General features: G+C 48.3%; 1 protein-coding gene across 1 annotated transcript in view; it reads left to right on the top strand.

Annotated features, from left to right (window-relative positions):
• The first annotated feature begins 39 nt into the window (after positions 1-39).
• Positions 40-15,935, top strand: part of NPLOC4 (NPL4 homolog, ubiquitin recognition factor) — an 80,854-nt gene continuing 64,958 nt past the window's right edge. Inside the window, exons 1-3 of the mRNA XM_054458540.2 lie at positions 40-243; positions 7,347-7,427; positions 14,880-14,992. Of these exons, the coding sequence (XP_054314515.2) occupies positions 229-243; positions 7,347-7,427; positions 14,880-14,992 (209 nt within the window). The 5' untranslated portion in view covers positions 40-228. The remainder of the gene's footprint in view (positions 244-7,346; positions 7,428-14,879; positions 14,993-15,935) is intronic.

Here is a 15,935-nt window from a genome sequence, read left to right as displayed (position 1 = left end):
TGGTGGGGCCGGAACCTGGTTTCCCGGCCGCACGCCCGAGGGGAGCGTATTGGGCGAGGCACCGGGACGTCGGCGGCTGGCGGAGCCGGGCGGGCGAAGCTGGAGCGGCGGTGGCGGCGGCGTAGGGAGGCCGGGGCCGGGTCTGAGGCCGCGGCCGGGTCTGCGAGGCCCTTGGGGCGGCAGGCGGCGGCGGCCCGGGGCTCGAGCCCGGAGGCAGGAGCAGCCGCCATGGCCGAGAGCATCGTGAGTGCGGCGGCCGGGCGGGAGCGGGGACGCCGGGATGAGGCAGCAGATTTGCCGGCCTTGGCCTGTGGGGGAGGCGGGCCTGCCGGCCCCGCGACTCGGCCCCTTTCCCTTCTCTCCCCGGGGCTTTCTCTGTAGTGGCTGGGCCCCTCTCGGGGACTTTCACCCCCTCGGCTGCTTCCCGTCCTTGCCCGTCCCCGGAGGACTTGCGACCCCGGTTCCCCGTCCTGGGCAGGGAGAGGCCGAGCCTTTCTGCAGGGAGAATGGACTGTGACGAAGAGAAACTGCCCTCCTTCCCCACCCGTTTCCCGGCTCCAGGAGACTTCCTGGTCTAATTCCAGGGACTCCCAGCCAGTCCTGCCCCTCTCAGAGCCAGGGACACCTCTTATCCTAATCTCCCTCTGATTCTCTCGTCCTGCTCTCCCCCTTCCCAGCAAGTGCCTTGTCATGAGTCACTGAGGAGAGGAGCTCTGCAGATGGGGACGTTACAGAGCTCCCTCCCCACCAGAGGACCTGGGAAAATGAAAACACAGTAACTTGCCGTCTTTGCTCCTTGTTTGGAAGGACAACTTGACAATTCCTCTTTAAAAGGAATGTTGTAAATGATGTTGATTTCACTTTTTACTTGAAATTAAAATTGTCGGCCGGGCGCAGTGGCTCACGCCTGTAATCTCAGCACTTTGGGAGGCCGAGGCCGGTGGATTACCTGAGGTCAGGAGTTCGAGACCAGCCTGGCCAACATGGCAAAATCCCGTCTCTACTAAAAATAAAAAAAAATTAGCCGGGCGTCATGGAGCACTGTAATCCCAGGTACTTGGGAGGCTGAGGCAGGAGAATTGCTTGAACCCGGGAGGTGGAGGTTACAGTGAGCTGAGATCCCTCCATTTCACTCCAGCCTGGGCTATAGAGCGAGACTGCGTCTCAAAAAAAGAAAATAATAATTGTCACACACTCCGCCTTAACGTAAAAAATATCAGTGATAAATCAGAGAAAACCAGTCCCTCTTTAAGTTGTGAGAAGTTTCTCCTCAAAAGTAAATGTGATGGGAAAAAGCTGACCATTGGACAGGAGCATTTTGGTTAATAGTAAGGAAGATTTGGGATTTCTGGGGGAAGCTTAGCAGTATTGGGTGAGGAGTAATGTTCATACTGTAGCATTGTGACAGTCTCTGCAGTTTTGCCAGGTGTTGTCAAGAATAGGTCTCCAGGCCCCGCGTGGTGACTCACACCTGTGATCCCAGCACTTTGGGAAGCCGAGGTGGGTGGATCACCTGAGGTCAGGAGTTCAAGACCAGCCTGGCCAACATAGTGAGCCTAGGTGGCGTCACTGGACTCCACACTGGGCGACAGAATGAGACTGTCTCACACACACAAACAAATGGGTCTCCAGGAGAACCGAGCACTTACGTGCAAGGCTTTTCTCTGGTGATTCCATCATCTCTCCAGTCGGGCCCTCCTGGTGCCTCCATGTTTCCCAACCTGGAGATGAGTGGAATGAATATATGGCCCAGGAGAAACTTAGGAAACGTTGACTCCTTTTTTTTTTTTATCTTATCTTATTTTATTTTTTTGGGATGGAGTCTCACTCTGTCGCCCAGGCTCGAGTTCAGTGGTGCGATCTCTGCTTACTGCAACCTCCGCCTCTCGGGTTCAAGAAATTCTCCTGCCTCAGCCGAGTAGCTGGGGTTGCAGGTGCTGGCCAACACGCATGGCTGATTTCTTTTTTATTTTTAGTGGAGACGGGGTTTCACCATGTTGGTCAGACTGATCTTGAACTTCTGACCTCGTGATCCGCCCGCCTCGGCATACCAAAATGCTGGGATTACAGGCATAAGCCACCGCGCCTGGCCTTTAAATCTTTTAATTAAAAAAAATTTTTTATAGAGATGAGTTCTCTACTATGTTGTACAGGCTGGTCTCTGAGCTCGAGGGATCCTCCTGCCTTGGGGTCCCAAAATTGCTAGGATTACAGCCCTGAGCTACCATGCCTGGCCAAGAAACCTTTGACTCCTTTGAAAAATAAAATGTGGCCATGCAGTGGCTCACGCCTGTAATCCCAGCACTTTGGGAGGCTGAGGCAGGTGGATCACGAGGTCAGGAGTTCAAGACTGGCCTGACCAACATGGTGAAACCGTGTCTCTACTAAAAATAAAAAATTAGCTGGGTGTGGTGGCATGCACCTGTTATCCCAGCTACTCCGGAGGCTGAGGGAGGGGAATCCCTCAAACCCGGGAGGTGGAGGTTGCAGTGAGCCCAGATTGTGCCACTGCACTCCAGCCTGGGCGACAGAGCAAGACTGTCTCAAAAAAAAAAAAAAAAAAAATTTGTTAATCATTGGTGACTTTGCCTAGAAATAGGTTAGGAATTAGCACTGAAACCTTCTTTCAAACTACCTTTGTACTTTTAACTAAGTTACAGTAACCATTGACAAGTGAAAAGTGTTTCAGACAAGGCCATTTTTTCCCCACTAGTGTATAAGTCTAGGCTCTCATTGACAGCATTGGATCTCGTTGAATTTCTCAGATTGTGAGGAATTAAAACACTCTTCTTTTGAAATTGATTTAAAAAGTTATTTTGAATTTAAAAAGAGGTCTTTTGAAAAGTTTCTGGCTGGGCACGGTGGCTCACATCTGTAATCCCAGCACTTTGAGAGGCCGAGGCAGGTGGATAATGAGGTCAGGAGTTCGAGACCAGCCTGGCCGTCATGGAGAAACTACGTCTTTACTAAAAATACAAAAATTAGGGCATGCTGGCTCACGTTTGTAATCCTAGCACTTTGGGAGGCCGAGGCATGTGGATTGCCTGAGCTCAGGAGTTTGAGACCAACCTGGGCAACACGGTGAAACCCCGTGTCTACTAAAAAAAAAAATACAAAAAATTAACCGGGTGTGGCGGCGTGCACCTGTAGTCCCAGCCACTCAGGAGGCTGAGGCAGAAAAATTACTAGAACCCGGGAGGCGGAGGTTGCAGTGAGCCGAGATCGCACCACTGCACTCCAGCCTGGGTGACAGAGTGAGACTCTTAAAAAAAAAAAAAAAAAAAAAAAAAAATTAGCTGGGTGCGGTGGCGGGCACCTGTAATCCCAGCTACTTGGGGGGTTGAGGCAGGAGAATTGCTTGAACTCGGCAGGCAGAGGTTGCAGTGAACCGAGATCGTGCCATCGCACTCCCACTCTGGGTGACAGAGCAAGACTCTGTCTTGCGGGGAGATAAGAGTTTCTGTGGGTTTAACTGTATCTCACCAGTTCTTCAACTTCCCCAAGAAGCGTTCTAGTCTTATTTTCTTATAAATAGGGAAACTTAAGTTACCAAGAGGCTGTGTGTTCATGTTGTCAGGTCTGTCTCTTCCTGTGTATTTCATTTTGTAGTCTGTGTCAGAGGATAGGCCAGAACTTTCCATCGTACAAATTATGTTTGTCTTTTGTTAAACACTGGAGTTGGCCTTGGAAACCTGGACTCCTATCTTCTGTGGTAGAGGATCAAGTAGGATGACTTCTTCACCTTAGAATTCTGCAGCCTGAACCATTTAGCTCTGTAAAGAATGGCGGTGACATGCTCTTGTTCCAGAGTCATCGTTTGAAGGAACATTCACATGTTCCCCTTCATTAGAACAGAGCTTTCCTTTTTAAGATAGCTAAGTGTTGGCAGACAGATTTTAGAAACAAATAAGTGGAAGTATTTACCTAATGCTATATATTGTGAAAACGTTTTTCTTGGGTATTGAATCTAGAATGAAGTATACTAGACATTAGAAGTAAAAAGAATTGTATTTCTTTTTTTTTTTTTTGAGATGGAGTCTCGCTCTGTTGCCCAGGCTGGAGTGCAGTGGCGCGATCTGCTCACAACAAGCTCTACCTCCTGGGTTCATGCCATTCTCCTACCTCAGCCTCCCAAGTAGCTGGGACTACAGGCACCTGCCACCATGCCTGGCTAATGTTTTGTATTTTTAGTAGAGATGGGGTTTCACCGTGTTAGCCAGGATGGTCTCGATCTCCTGACTTAAAAGTTGAGAACATATCAAGCGGAGCCTTTTCTGCCAAGTGAAAGTTATGGGAAAATGCAGGACAGGGTTATCCTATTTTAGGAAAATCTAGATTAGGCTTAGTTACTTTACTAAAGGTGGACAAATCCCAGTAGACTCTAAGCCTTTATGGTGTTTTGTCCTGTATCAGTGGAAATCTTTTTTAGACAATGGCTTGTGACACTTTTCATCTGCATAGTGGTCGAAGAGGATGTTTAATGTAACACTCGTGGTAACCTCACAGAAAATAGTTACAGAATTTATAAAAAAGGAAATAAGGGAGGCCGGGCGTGGTGGTGCACACCTGTAATCCCAGCACTTTGGGAGGCCGAGGCGGGTGGATAACTTGAGGTCAGGAGTTCGAGACCAGCCTGGCCAACGTGGTGAAATCCCATCTCTACTAAAAATACTAAAAATTAGCCAGGCGTGGTGGCAGGCACTTGTAATCCCAGATACTCAGGAGGCTGAGACAGGAGAATCGCTTGAACCTGGGAGGCAGAGGTTGCAGTGAGCTGAGATCACACCATTGCACTCCAGCCTGGGCGACAAGAGCAAGACTCCATCTCAAGAAGAAGAAAAAAAAAAAGGAAATAAGGGAATTGAAATGTTTCACTATAAAAAATCAGCTAGGCTTGGTGGCTTGTGCCTGTAATCCCAGCACTTTGGGAGGCTGAGGCAGGTGGATCACCTGACGTAGGTGTTTAAGACCAGATTGACTAACATGTTGAAACCCCGTCTCTACTAAAAATACAAAAATTATCTGGGCTTGGTGGTGCATGCCTGTAATCCCAGCTGCTCAGGAGGCTGAGACAGGAGAATCGCCTGAACCTGGGAAACGGAAGTTGCAGTGAGTGGAGGTTGCAGTGAGCCGAGATTGCGCCACTGCACTCCAGTCTGGGCAACGGAAAAAGACTGTCTCAAAAAAAAAAAAAAAAAAATTAGCTGGGTGTGGTGGTTGGCGCCTGTAATTCCAGCTACTCAGGAGGCTGAGGCAGGAGAATCACTTGAACTCAAGAGGCAGAGGTTGCAATGAGCCAAGATTGCGCCATTGTACTCCAGCCTGGGCCACAAGATTGAAACTTCATCTTGGGGAAAGAAAACAATGAGCTAAATACAAGAGATGATATTGCAGGAAATGAGAGAGAAAGAAGCTATAGAATGCACCGTCAGTCTTTGCTGAGAGGAGAAGCTAGGACACTTATGGGCATGTTCCTGTCTGCCTTCCTTCCCGTCCCACAGATGGTTGGAGCAGGTCTTTGTTTGCTGCAGAGCATGCCATTTCATCCTCCTTGTCTAAAGCAGGGACCTGTGCTGTTGGCCAGGCATGATAACTCACCTTCACGATGGCTTTCATCGGCGTAAAAATCAAGTCGTCTTAGAAAGTAATGCTCTTTGTCCAGTAGTCTTCCAGATCTGCCAACCTTTTTAGGCTTGCCGTGGGGAAAAAAAATAATAAAATATCTACATATATATAAACTTTAATATGCATATATGCACACACACCCATGTTATTAAATTAGGATGGGGTCTCGCTGTGTTGGCCAGGCTGATCTTGAACTCCTGGGCTAAAGAGATCCTCCTGCCTTGGCCTCCTGAAGTGCACGGATTATAGGTGTGAGCCACTGTGCCCAGCTGAAAATATTTTTTCAAAACCCTACAAATTTTACCATTAAAGACCTTTATTGCTTTTAATTTTAATCTCTTTTTTAAATTTAAAAATTTTTTTTTTTTGAGACGAAGTCTCATTCCGCGTCATGCAATGGCACGATCTTGGCTCACTGCAACCTCTGCCTCCTGGGTTCAAGCGATTCTCCTGCCTCAACCTCTCGAGTAGCTGAGATTACAGGTGCCTGCCACCACGCCTGCCTAATTTTTGTATTTTTAGTAGAGACGGGGTTTCACCATGTTGGCCAGGCTGGTCTCGAACTCCTGACCTCAGGTGATCCGCCCACTTCGGCCTCCCAAAGTGCTGGGATTACAGGCAGGAGCCACTGTGCCCGGCCTAATCTCTTTTTTTGAGACAGGGTCTCACTTTGTCACCAATGCTGGAGTGCAGTGGCACCATCTCGGCTCACTGTAGCCTCGACCTCCCTGGTTTAAGTGATCCTTGTGCCTCAGCTCCCCAAGTAGCTGAGACCATAGGCGTATGCCACCATTCCTGGCTAACTTGTATTTTTAGTAGAGATGGGGTTTCCCCATGTTGCCCACTGGTCTTGAACTTCTGAGCTCAAGTGGTCTGCCGCCTTGGCCTCCCAAAGTGCTACAATTACAGACGTGAGCCACTGTGCCTGGCCATTTTTAAATCTTTTTTAGGGAAAGTAAGTAATAGCTGGCGTGGTGGCTCACACCTTTAATCCCAGCACAGTGGCAGGATCACTTGAGCCCAGGAGCTTGAGATCAGCCTGGGAAATATGACACTCTGTCACTACAAAAAAATAAAATTAACCTGGTGTGGTGGTGCAAGCCTGTGGTTCCAGCTCTCGGGAGGCTGAGGTTGGAGGATCACTTGAACCTTGGAGGTCAAGGCTGCAGTAAGCTGTGATTTTGCCACTGCACTCCAGCCTGGGTGACAGCAAGACCCTGTCTCAAAAAAGTAAAAAAAAAGTAACAATTAGAAAATTTCCTGTGATTCTTTTAAATTGTAGGACTCTTGAAGACTGTCTAATGTTTGTGTATAGATCCTGGAACAAAGTAACATCTTTTTTTTTTTTCCCCAAAGTAACATCTTTTTTAAAGAACACAGTTCATTCATGGTTCATGGTGGGTTTTTTTCTGTTTAAGTTTGAAGAGACAAAAAGTGTTTTACATATACTCTATAAATAGTGATTAGGAATTAAAGTTGTTTTCTGAGTGAAACTAAGAGTTGAGAGGACAGTACTCTTAAAATATCTCCCCATATGTTGATGAATCTCACCCCTCGGCATCATCTTCTAGAAGGATTGAGCTGGGTATTGAAAGGTGAAGAGTGAGGTTTGGCTTTAATTTTCAGTGACCCAGATGCTAAAAGACCACAGATGGAAGCCGTAGTATTAGATCAGGACCTCACTAGGCTGTGCAGTAACCATCATGTTTTGTTTGCAACAGATAATTCGTGTCCAGTCCCCGGATGGAGTGAAGCGGATCACAGCAACAAAGAGAGAAACAGCAGCAACATTTTTGAAAAAGGTATCTGTGGCCTGGGTATTGACCCTCAGGAGATTTTTCATCCTCTACTGTTACTGCTATCGATACCTTTTCTCTTTTCCTCATTTTCTTATTTTCCCTATTCCCAAATTGCCTCTTGCATTGCTTTTCTCTATCACGGTTGGGTTGGATTGCTATAGGATGAGATGTTTGTCACAGCTGATCACTGCTCAAAATTATAGGACCAAGAGCCCAAAGGTAAGTGTAAAAGTATTTCACGGCTGGGCGCGGTGGCTCACACCTGTAATCCCAGCACTTTGGGAGACCGAGGCAGGTGGACCACGAAGTCAGGAGTTCAAGACCAGCCTGGCCAAGATGGTGAAACCCTGTCTACTAAAAATACAAAAATTAGCCGGGCGTGGTGGCAGGCGCCTGTAATCCCAGCTACTTGGGAAGCTGAGGCAAGAGAATTGCTTGAACTCAGAAGGCAGAGTTTGCAGTGAGCCAAGGTGGGGCCACTGCACTCCAGCCTGGGCAACAGAGACTCCGTCTCAAAAAAAAAAGAAAAAGTATTTCATAAGAGTGGCCAGGCGCAGTGGCTGATGCCTGTAATCGCAGCACTTTGGGAGGCCGAGGTGGGCGGATCACAAGGTCAGGAGATTGAGACCATCCTGGCTAACTCAGTGAAACCCTATCTCTAGTAAAAATACAAAAAATTAGCCGGGCGTGGTGGCGGGCACCTGTAGTCCCAGCTACTGGTGAGGCTGAGGCAGGAGAATGACGTGAACCCAGGAGGCGGAGCTTGCAGTGAGCTGAGATCGCGCCACTGCACTCCAGCCTGGGCGACAGAGACTCTGTCTCAAAAAAAAAAAAAAAAAAGAAAGAAAAAAAAAGTACGAATTGTAGATATGACTACAGTTGACTCAAAGAATCATCCCTGGCTCCTCCCTGGTCTCCTGACCTGCATTGTGTCCAGGATTCCCATGACAGTTTTCCTTTTTTTAACCAATCACAAAATATTTCATTTACTGTGATAGTTGCATATTATGTACTTCTTAGCTTATCTTCACAGTTTCTTCCTTATTTACTTTTCCCATGGATTCCCCCAGACCATTTCTGTCTGGTGTTATTTCTCTTCAGACTGAAAAACGTCCATTAGCCTTTGTTTTAGGTAGGTTTGTTGGTCACAGACTGTTGGGTTTTTTTGACCTGAAAATGTTTTCGTTTTGTCCTGTGTTTATATGAAGGATATTTTCTTTTTTTTTGAGATGGCATTTCGCTCTGTTGCCCAGGCTGGAGTGCAGTGGCATGATCTTGGCTTACTGCAGCCTCTGCCTCCTGGGTTCAAGCAATTCTCTGCCTCAGCTTCCCGAGTAGCTAGGATTATAGGCGCCCGCCACCATACCTGACCAATTTTTTGTATTTTTAGTAGAGACGGGGTTTCACTATCTTCACCACGCTGGTCTTGAACTCCTGACCTCGTGATCCACCTGCTTTGGCATGAGCCACCGCGCCCGGCCATGAAGGATATTTTCTTTTTCTTTCTTTCTTTTTTTTTTTTTTTTTTTAATGAGAGGTAGTCTCGCTCTGTCTCCCAGGCTGGAATGCAGTGGCGTGATCTTGGCTCACTGCAAGCTCCACCTCCCAGGTTCACGCCATTCTCCTGCCTCAGCCTCCCAAGTAGCTGGACTACAGGCGCCCACCACCATGCCTGGATAATTTTTTGTATTTTTAGTAGAGACGGGGTTTCACCATGTTAGCCAGGATGGTCTTGATCTCCTGACCTCGTGATCCGCCCCCGCCTTGGCCTCTCAAAGTGCTGGGAGGCTATTTTCATTCAATACAAATTTCTTTTTTTGAGACGGAGTCTTTTTCTGTCGCCCAGGCTGGAGTGCGGTGGTGTGATCTCAGCTCAGTGCAACCTCCGCCTCCTGGGTTCCAGCAATTCTCCTGCCTCAGCCTCCCAAGTAGCTGGGATTACAGGTGTGCACTACCATACCTGGCTAATTTTTTTTTTTTTGAGACAAGAGTTTTGCTCTTGTTTCCTAGGCTGGAGTGCGATGGTGTGATCTTGGTTCATTGCAACTTCTGCCTCCTGGGTTCAAGCAATTCTCCTGCCTCAGCCTCCCGAGTAGCTGGGATTACAGGCATACACCACCAAGTCCAGCTAATTTTGTCTTTTTATTAGAGGCGGAATTTCACCATGTTGGTCAGGCTGGTCTCGAACTCCAGACCTCAGGTGATCCACCTGCCTCGGCCTCCCAAAGTGCTGGGGTTACAGGCGTGAGCCACTGCGCCTGGCCTCAAAGCAGATTTCTGAGTTGACATTTCATTTTTGTTCCCCACCATGCACCAATTTTTTTTTTTTTGAGACAGAGTCTTTCTCTGTCACCCAGGCTAGAGTGCAGTAGTGCGATCTCGGCTCACTGCAAGCTCCACCTCCGAGGTTCATGCCATTCCCCTGCCTCAGCCTCCCGAGTAGCTAGGGCTATAGGCGCCCACCACCACGCCCGGCTAATGTTTTTTGTATTTTTAGTAGAGATGGGGTTTCACTGTGTTAGTCAGGATGGTCTCGATCTCCTGACCTCGTGATCCGCCTGCCTCAGCGTCCCAATGTGCTGGGATTACAAGAGTGAACCACCACACCTGGCCCTTTTTCTTTTTTTTTTTGAGATGTCTCATTGTGTCGCCCAAGCTGGAGTGCAGTGGCACAATCTTGCCTCACTGCAACCTCCGCCTCCCGGGTTCAAGTGATTCTCTTGCCTTAGACTCCTGAGTAGCTGAGACTACGGGCTCGCACCACCATGCCCAGCTAATTTTTGTATTTTTAGTAGAGATGGGGTTTCACTATGTTGCTCAGTCTGGTCTCAAATTCCTGACCTCAGGTGATCCGCCCGCCTCGGCCTCCCAAAGTGCTGAGATTACAGGTGTGATCCACCCTCGCCCAGTCCATTTTTAAATTATTATTATTATTATTATTTTTTGTTTGCCTAGGTTGGAGTGCACTGGCACAGTTACAGCTCACTGCAGCCTTGACTTCCCGGGCTCAAACGATCCTTCCACGTCAGCCTCCTAGCTAATTTCTTAATTTTTTGGTAGAGATGGGGTTTCACCATGTTGTCTAGGCTGGTCTTGATTTCCTCAAGTGATCCTCCCTGCTCTGCCGCCCAGATGCTGGGATTCCAGGCGGGAGCTGCGGTGCCCGGTCCTGTTGAGCATTTGAAGCCGTCGTTCCACTGTCTTCTCGTCTTCATTGATCTCTGGCTTTCAGCAGGGTGACTCTGGTGTGCCTCGCAGTGGTGTTCTTTGTATCCTAACTTGAGAGAGTTTGCTGAACTTCCTGGAGTTGTTATTTGATGTTTTTCATTAAATTTTGGGGTTTTGGCCACTCTGAGTATTTTTCTGTTCTATCTTCAGTCTTTTCTTTCTTTTTTTTTTTTTTTGAGATGGAGTCTCGCTCTGTTGCCCAGGCTGGAGTGCAGTGGCGCGATCTTGGCTGACTGCAACCTCCGCCTCCCGGGTTCAAGCGGTTTTCCTGCCTCAGCCTCCCGAGTAACTGAGATTACAGGCACGTGCCAGCACACCTGGCTAATTTTTATTTTATTCTTTTTAAGATGAAATCTCACTCTGTCGCTTGGGCTGGAGTGCAGTGGTGCAATCTCTGCCCGCTGCAACCTCCACCTCTCAGGTTGAAGTGATTCTCCTGTTTCAGCCTCCTGAGTAGCTGGGATTACAGGGGTGCACCACCACACCTGTCTAATTTTTGTATTTTTAGTAGAGATGGGATTTCACCGTGTTGGCCAGGCTGGTCTCGAACTCCTGACCTCAGGTGATCTGCCCAACTCGGCCTCCCAAAGTGTTGGGATTACAGGCTTGAACCTCTGCGCCCAACCCTCATTTTTTTCTAGTGAGGAGCATTTGATGCTGTACCATGGGTTCCTAAGGCTGTTTTTTTTTTCCCCCAAATCTCTGCCTTCAGATTATATAGCTGTTATTTTTATTGATTCATTTATGTTTTTCTTTTTAGAGTTGGTTGGATTCTCACTCTGTTGCTCAGGCTGGAGTGCAGTGGTGTGATTCATATCTCATTGTAGCTTTGAACTTCTGGGCTCAAGTAGTGCTCCCACCTCAGCCTCCCGAGTTGCTGGGACCACAAGCTATTCACCTATGTTTAGGTTGACTCTTCTGCTTTCTCCCTTCTGCTGATAAGCCCATTCAGTGAATTTCTTATTTCTGTTTTTGTGTTTTTCAGTTCTAGAATTTCCATTTGATCTTCTATGATTTGTTTCTTTACCGAGATTCACATTCCTTATATTTGGGTACATTTACTCCGATGACCCCTCAGTGTAGAGCTCTTGCTCTGGCCCCTTGCCTGGGCTCAGACACAGATGCATACCTGCCTGCTGGATGGCTTCACTGCAGTGTGTGTCTGGTTGTCACCTCCGATCTCAGTGTCAAGTGGAGGTCCTGATTTTCTCTCTAGTCTTCTTCCTTTTGTAGCCTTTCCTTTCATGGTTCCTGCACAGGTGTTACCTCCACATAGTTTCTCAATCTAGAATTCTCAGCTTTAGTCTGACCTCCTTCCTTTCTCTCATTCCATTCCTGTCCCTGGTCCTGCTCATCAGCAGGGCCTGGCAATGACCACCGCTGGAAGGTGTGCTCTTGCCTTCATTCCCACCATCCTGTCCCATTTCATCCCCTGTCTCAGCCCGTCTCTCTTGTCTCTAGGATTGGCACTCTAGCTTCCTCTTCAGTGTGGTGTTGAGAAACAGGGATTTTGTGGATGATGATTCCCCCTGCCTTTCGTCTGTGTGGCTTCCCACGGCCCTGTCTGCCTCGCCAGCCTCATCTCTTTCCATCTTCCTTATTGTTTGTTGGGCTCTGGCCTCCGTGTTTCCAACGCCCTACCTGCCTCCTGGTCTTTGTGCTTGCTCCTGCTCCCTGTGGCCTTTTCTCCCAGCTCGTGTGTGGCAGGCTTACCCACCGCTGGGTGGGCCCTGCTCAGTTGAACCTCTTCAAAGAGACTTCTGGCCTCCCATCTGAGGTTTCTTTTCCTTTTCTGTCATGGTGCTTATTTCGACCTTTGTTGACTTTGTCTCCCGCATTTGTTGGTAAACTGCTTGACAGCAAGAACCTTCTCTTTTTTTTTTTTGTCTTTTCCTTTTTTTGAGGTGGAGTCTTGTTCTGTTGCCTAGGCTAGAGTGTAATGGTGTGATCTCGTCTCACTGCAGCTCCGCCTCCCAGGTTGAAGTGATTCTCCTGTCTCCGCCCACTGACTAGCTGGGACTGTAGGCGTGTACCACCATGCCTGGCTAATTTTTGTTTTTGTTTTTGAGACGGAGTTTCGCTCTTGTCGCCCAGGCTGGAGTGCAATGGCGCGATCTTGGCTCACTGCAACCCCTGCCTTCTGGTTTCAAGGAATTCTCTTGCTTCAGCCTCCTGAGTAGCTGGGATAACAAGCGTCCGCCACCACGCCCAGCTAATTTTTGTATTTTAGTAGAAATGGGGTTTCATCAAGTTGGCCAGGCTGGTCTCGATCTCCTGACCTCATGATCTGCCCGCCTCGGCCTCCCAAAGTGCTGGGATTACAGGCGTGAGTCACCACACCTGGCCTAATTATTGTATTTTTAGGAGAGGTGGGGTTTCACCATGTTGGTCAGGCTGGTCTTGAACTCCTGACTTGAAGTGATCCACCCGCCTTGGCCTCCCGAAGTGCTGGGATTGCAGACATGAGCCACCACGCCCGGCCAGAAACCTTGTCTTTTCTAGTTCATTTTTGTGGTCTGAACACCCAGAATGGAGCTGAGCACATAGAACTGCTTAATATTTGTTGAAAGAATGAGTGAATATTCCCAGCATCTAGCAAAGTGCCCTGCACAGTGGACATTTTATGACTGAATTAGTGGCACCATTCTGTGTTAGGTTTCAGAATTGCATTTGGGTTTTTTTTTTTGTTTTTTGTTTTTTGTTTTTTTGAGTCGGAGTCTCGCTCTGTCGTCCAGGCTGGAGTGCAGTGGCGCGATCTCGGCTCACTGCAAGCTCTGCCTCCCGGGTTCACGCCACTCTCCTGCCTCAGCCTCCCGAGTAGCTGGGACTATAGGCGCCCACCACCACGCCTGGCTAATTTTTTGTATTTTTAGTAGAGACGGGGTTTCACCGTGTTAGACAGGATGGTCTTGATCTCCTGACCTCGTGATTCGCCCGCCTCTGCCTCCCAAAGTGCTGGGATTACAGGCGTGAGCCACTGCGCCCGGCTGGGTTGTTTTTTTTTTTGAGACAGAGTTTTGCTTTTTTTTTTTTGTTTGAAACAAAGTCTTGCTCTGTCACCCAGGCTGGAGTGCAGTGGCATGATCTTGGCTCACTGCAGCCTCCACCTCCCAGGCCCAAGCAGTTCTGCCTCAGCCTCCCAGGTAGCTGGGATTACAGGTGTGTGCCACAATGCCTGGCTAATTTTTGTATTTTTGGTAGAGACGGTTTCACTATGTTGACCGGGCTGGTCTCAAACTCCTCGTCTCATGATCCACCCGCCTCAGCCTCCCATAGTGCTGAGATTACAGGTGTGAGCCTCCACACCCGGCCAGAGTTTTGCTCTTGTTGCCCAAGCTGGAGTGGAATAGTGCGATCTCGGCTCCCTGCAACCTCTGCCTCCCACCTTCAAGTGATTCTCCTGCTCCAGCCTCCCGAGTAGCTGGGATTACAGGCATGTGCCACCATACCTGGCTAATTTTGTAGTTTTAGTAGAGACGGGGATTCACCATGTTGGTCAGGCTGGTCTCGAACTCCTAACCTCAGGTGATCCTCCCACCTCATCCTCCCAAAGTGCTGGGATTACAGGCATGAGCCACTGTGCCTGGCCTGGAATTGCGTTTTTACAATTGAATTCAAAAGTAGAAATTGAACTTTTCAAACATAGCCATTGGCCATGCATGGTGGCTCATGCCTGTAATCCCAGCACTTTGGGAGGCCGAGGTGGGCAGATCACCTGAGGGCAGGAGTTTGAGACCACCCTGGCCAACATGGCGAAACCCCGTCTCTACTAAAAATACAAAAATTAGCCGGGCATGGTGGCAGGCGCCTGTAATCCCAGCTACTTGGGAGGCTGAGGCAGGAGAATCACTGGAACCTGGGAGGTGGAGGTTGCAGTAAGCCAAGATCATGCCACTGTACTCCAGCCTGGGCTACAGAGGGAGACTCTGTCTGAAAACAAAACAAGAATAGCCATTAACTCTTGTTTGCTTCAGAGTCTTAAATGTGTTACAAAGTTTCGTCATTGACAAGACCTTTGCTTTTTTGGCCACTTTATTCATTTTAATTGACACCTTTGTGAGCAGTACAAATTTCTATAAAAGAACAAAATAGCAAGAGGAATTTGGTAAATGATGGGCACTTTCCAAATTTGGTGAATACTCTTCTGGTAATGTCTGGTGTGTGTATGGTATATGTAGTGATACTTTAGCATTTCATTAAATTTCTGTTCTTTGGGCCTTGTTTTAGGTTGCAAAGGAGTTTGGCTTCCAAAATAATGGCTTCTCAGTTTACATCAATAGAAACAAGACTGGAGAGATAACAGCCTCCTCCAACAAATCCCTCAACTTGCTAAAAATCAAGTAAGTGTCCTCTGAGGAAGAAGCAGGGAATGGGGGGAAATGAGGTCCCCATGATCTGCCCGAGGTGGCTGAGTTTTATCCTCTTTCCTCTTCACACCCCTCATGATGGTCTTATCAGCTTACCAGAATACACATGACTGTATTGCTTGCCAGGGATTCAGTAATTATCCTGAATCTGCAGTTGCTATAGAGCATATTTGATTGACTTTGCAGAATTCTGGAATTTGTGTCACTGAGGAGAAAGTTATTGTCTCTGTCCATGTACGGCGTGGAGTGAGCTGCATACTCAGCTGCTTGTCTGGAGTGAAAAACCTTGAACGCAGCTGTGTGCCGGGAAATCATGTTAGCCCTGCTGGCCTGGGTAGGAGTGCTGGCAGTGCAGTGGCCCATGCCACCCCGTAGAGTTGGTCATTCAGGACCTTCAGGACTCAGAGACCTCTTGTCACAGCCTGGCTACTGCCTGTTTTTGTAAAGTGTTATTGGAACACAGCCAGGTCGCGTTGTTGGTGCCAGTTTTCATGTTACAAGGGCAGAGTTTAGTTGTGATAGACCGTGAGGCCTGCAAAGCTGAAAGTATTGACTGGCCCTTTACGGAACACGTGTGCTGGCTCCCATCGAAACCGTCTGGGCACTTGCTCACCTGTGCCTTAGATCAGTTCAGTCCTTAAGGAGCGAGTGGTCAGTTTTCCTCTCAACGCTGCGGGTTGCATGTGCTGTGGCCACTGGCTCAGTGGTGGGCCTGGGACCTGCTGGCAGCTGGCTGTGAGCCTGTTTACCAGCCAGAATGATGGGCTGGTTTTGCACTTGGTCCCTTTTAGATTCACAGATTACTATGTCTAGGGACACAACATGCAATCGTAGCATTCATTTGTTCTTAACAAAGATTTATTGGGCACCTACTGTTTGCCTACCCCTGTGATGAGGTGAAACGAAACCTCTTGTT

Source organism: Pongo pygmaeus, chromosome 19 (genome assembly GCF_028885625.2).
Source record: "Pongo pygmaeus isolate AG05252 chromosome 19, NHGRI_mPonPyg2-v2.0_pri, whole genome shotgun sequence".
Lineage (NCBI taxonomy): Eukaryota > Metazoa > Chordata > Mammalia > Primates > Hominidae > Pongo > Pongo pygmaeus.
This window is presented reverse-complemented; position numbering and strand designations above follow the sequence as displayed.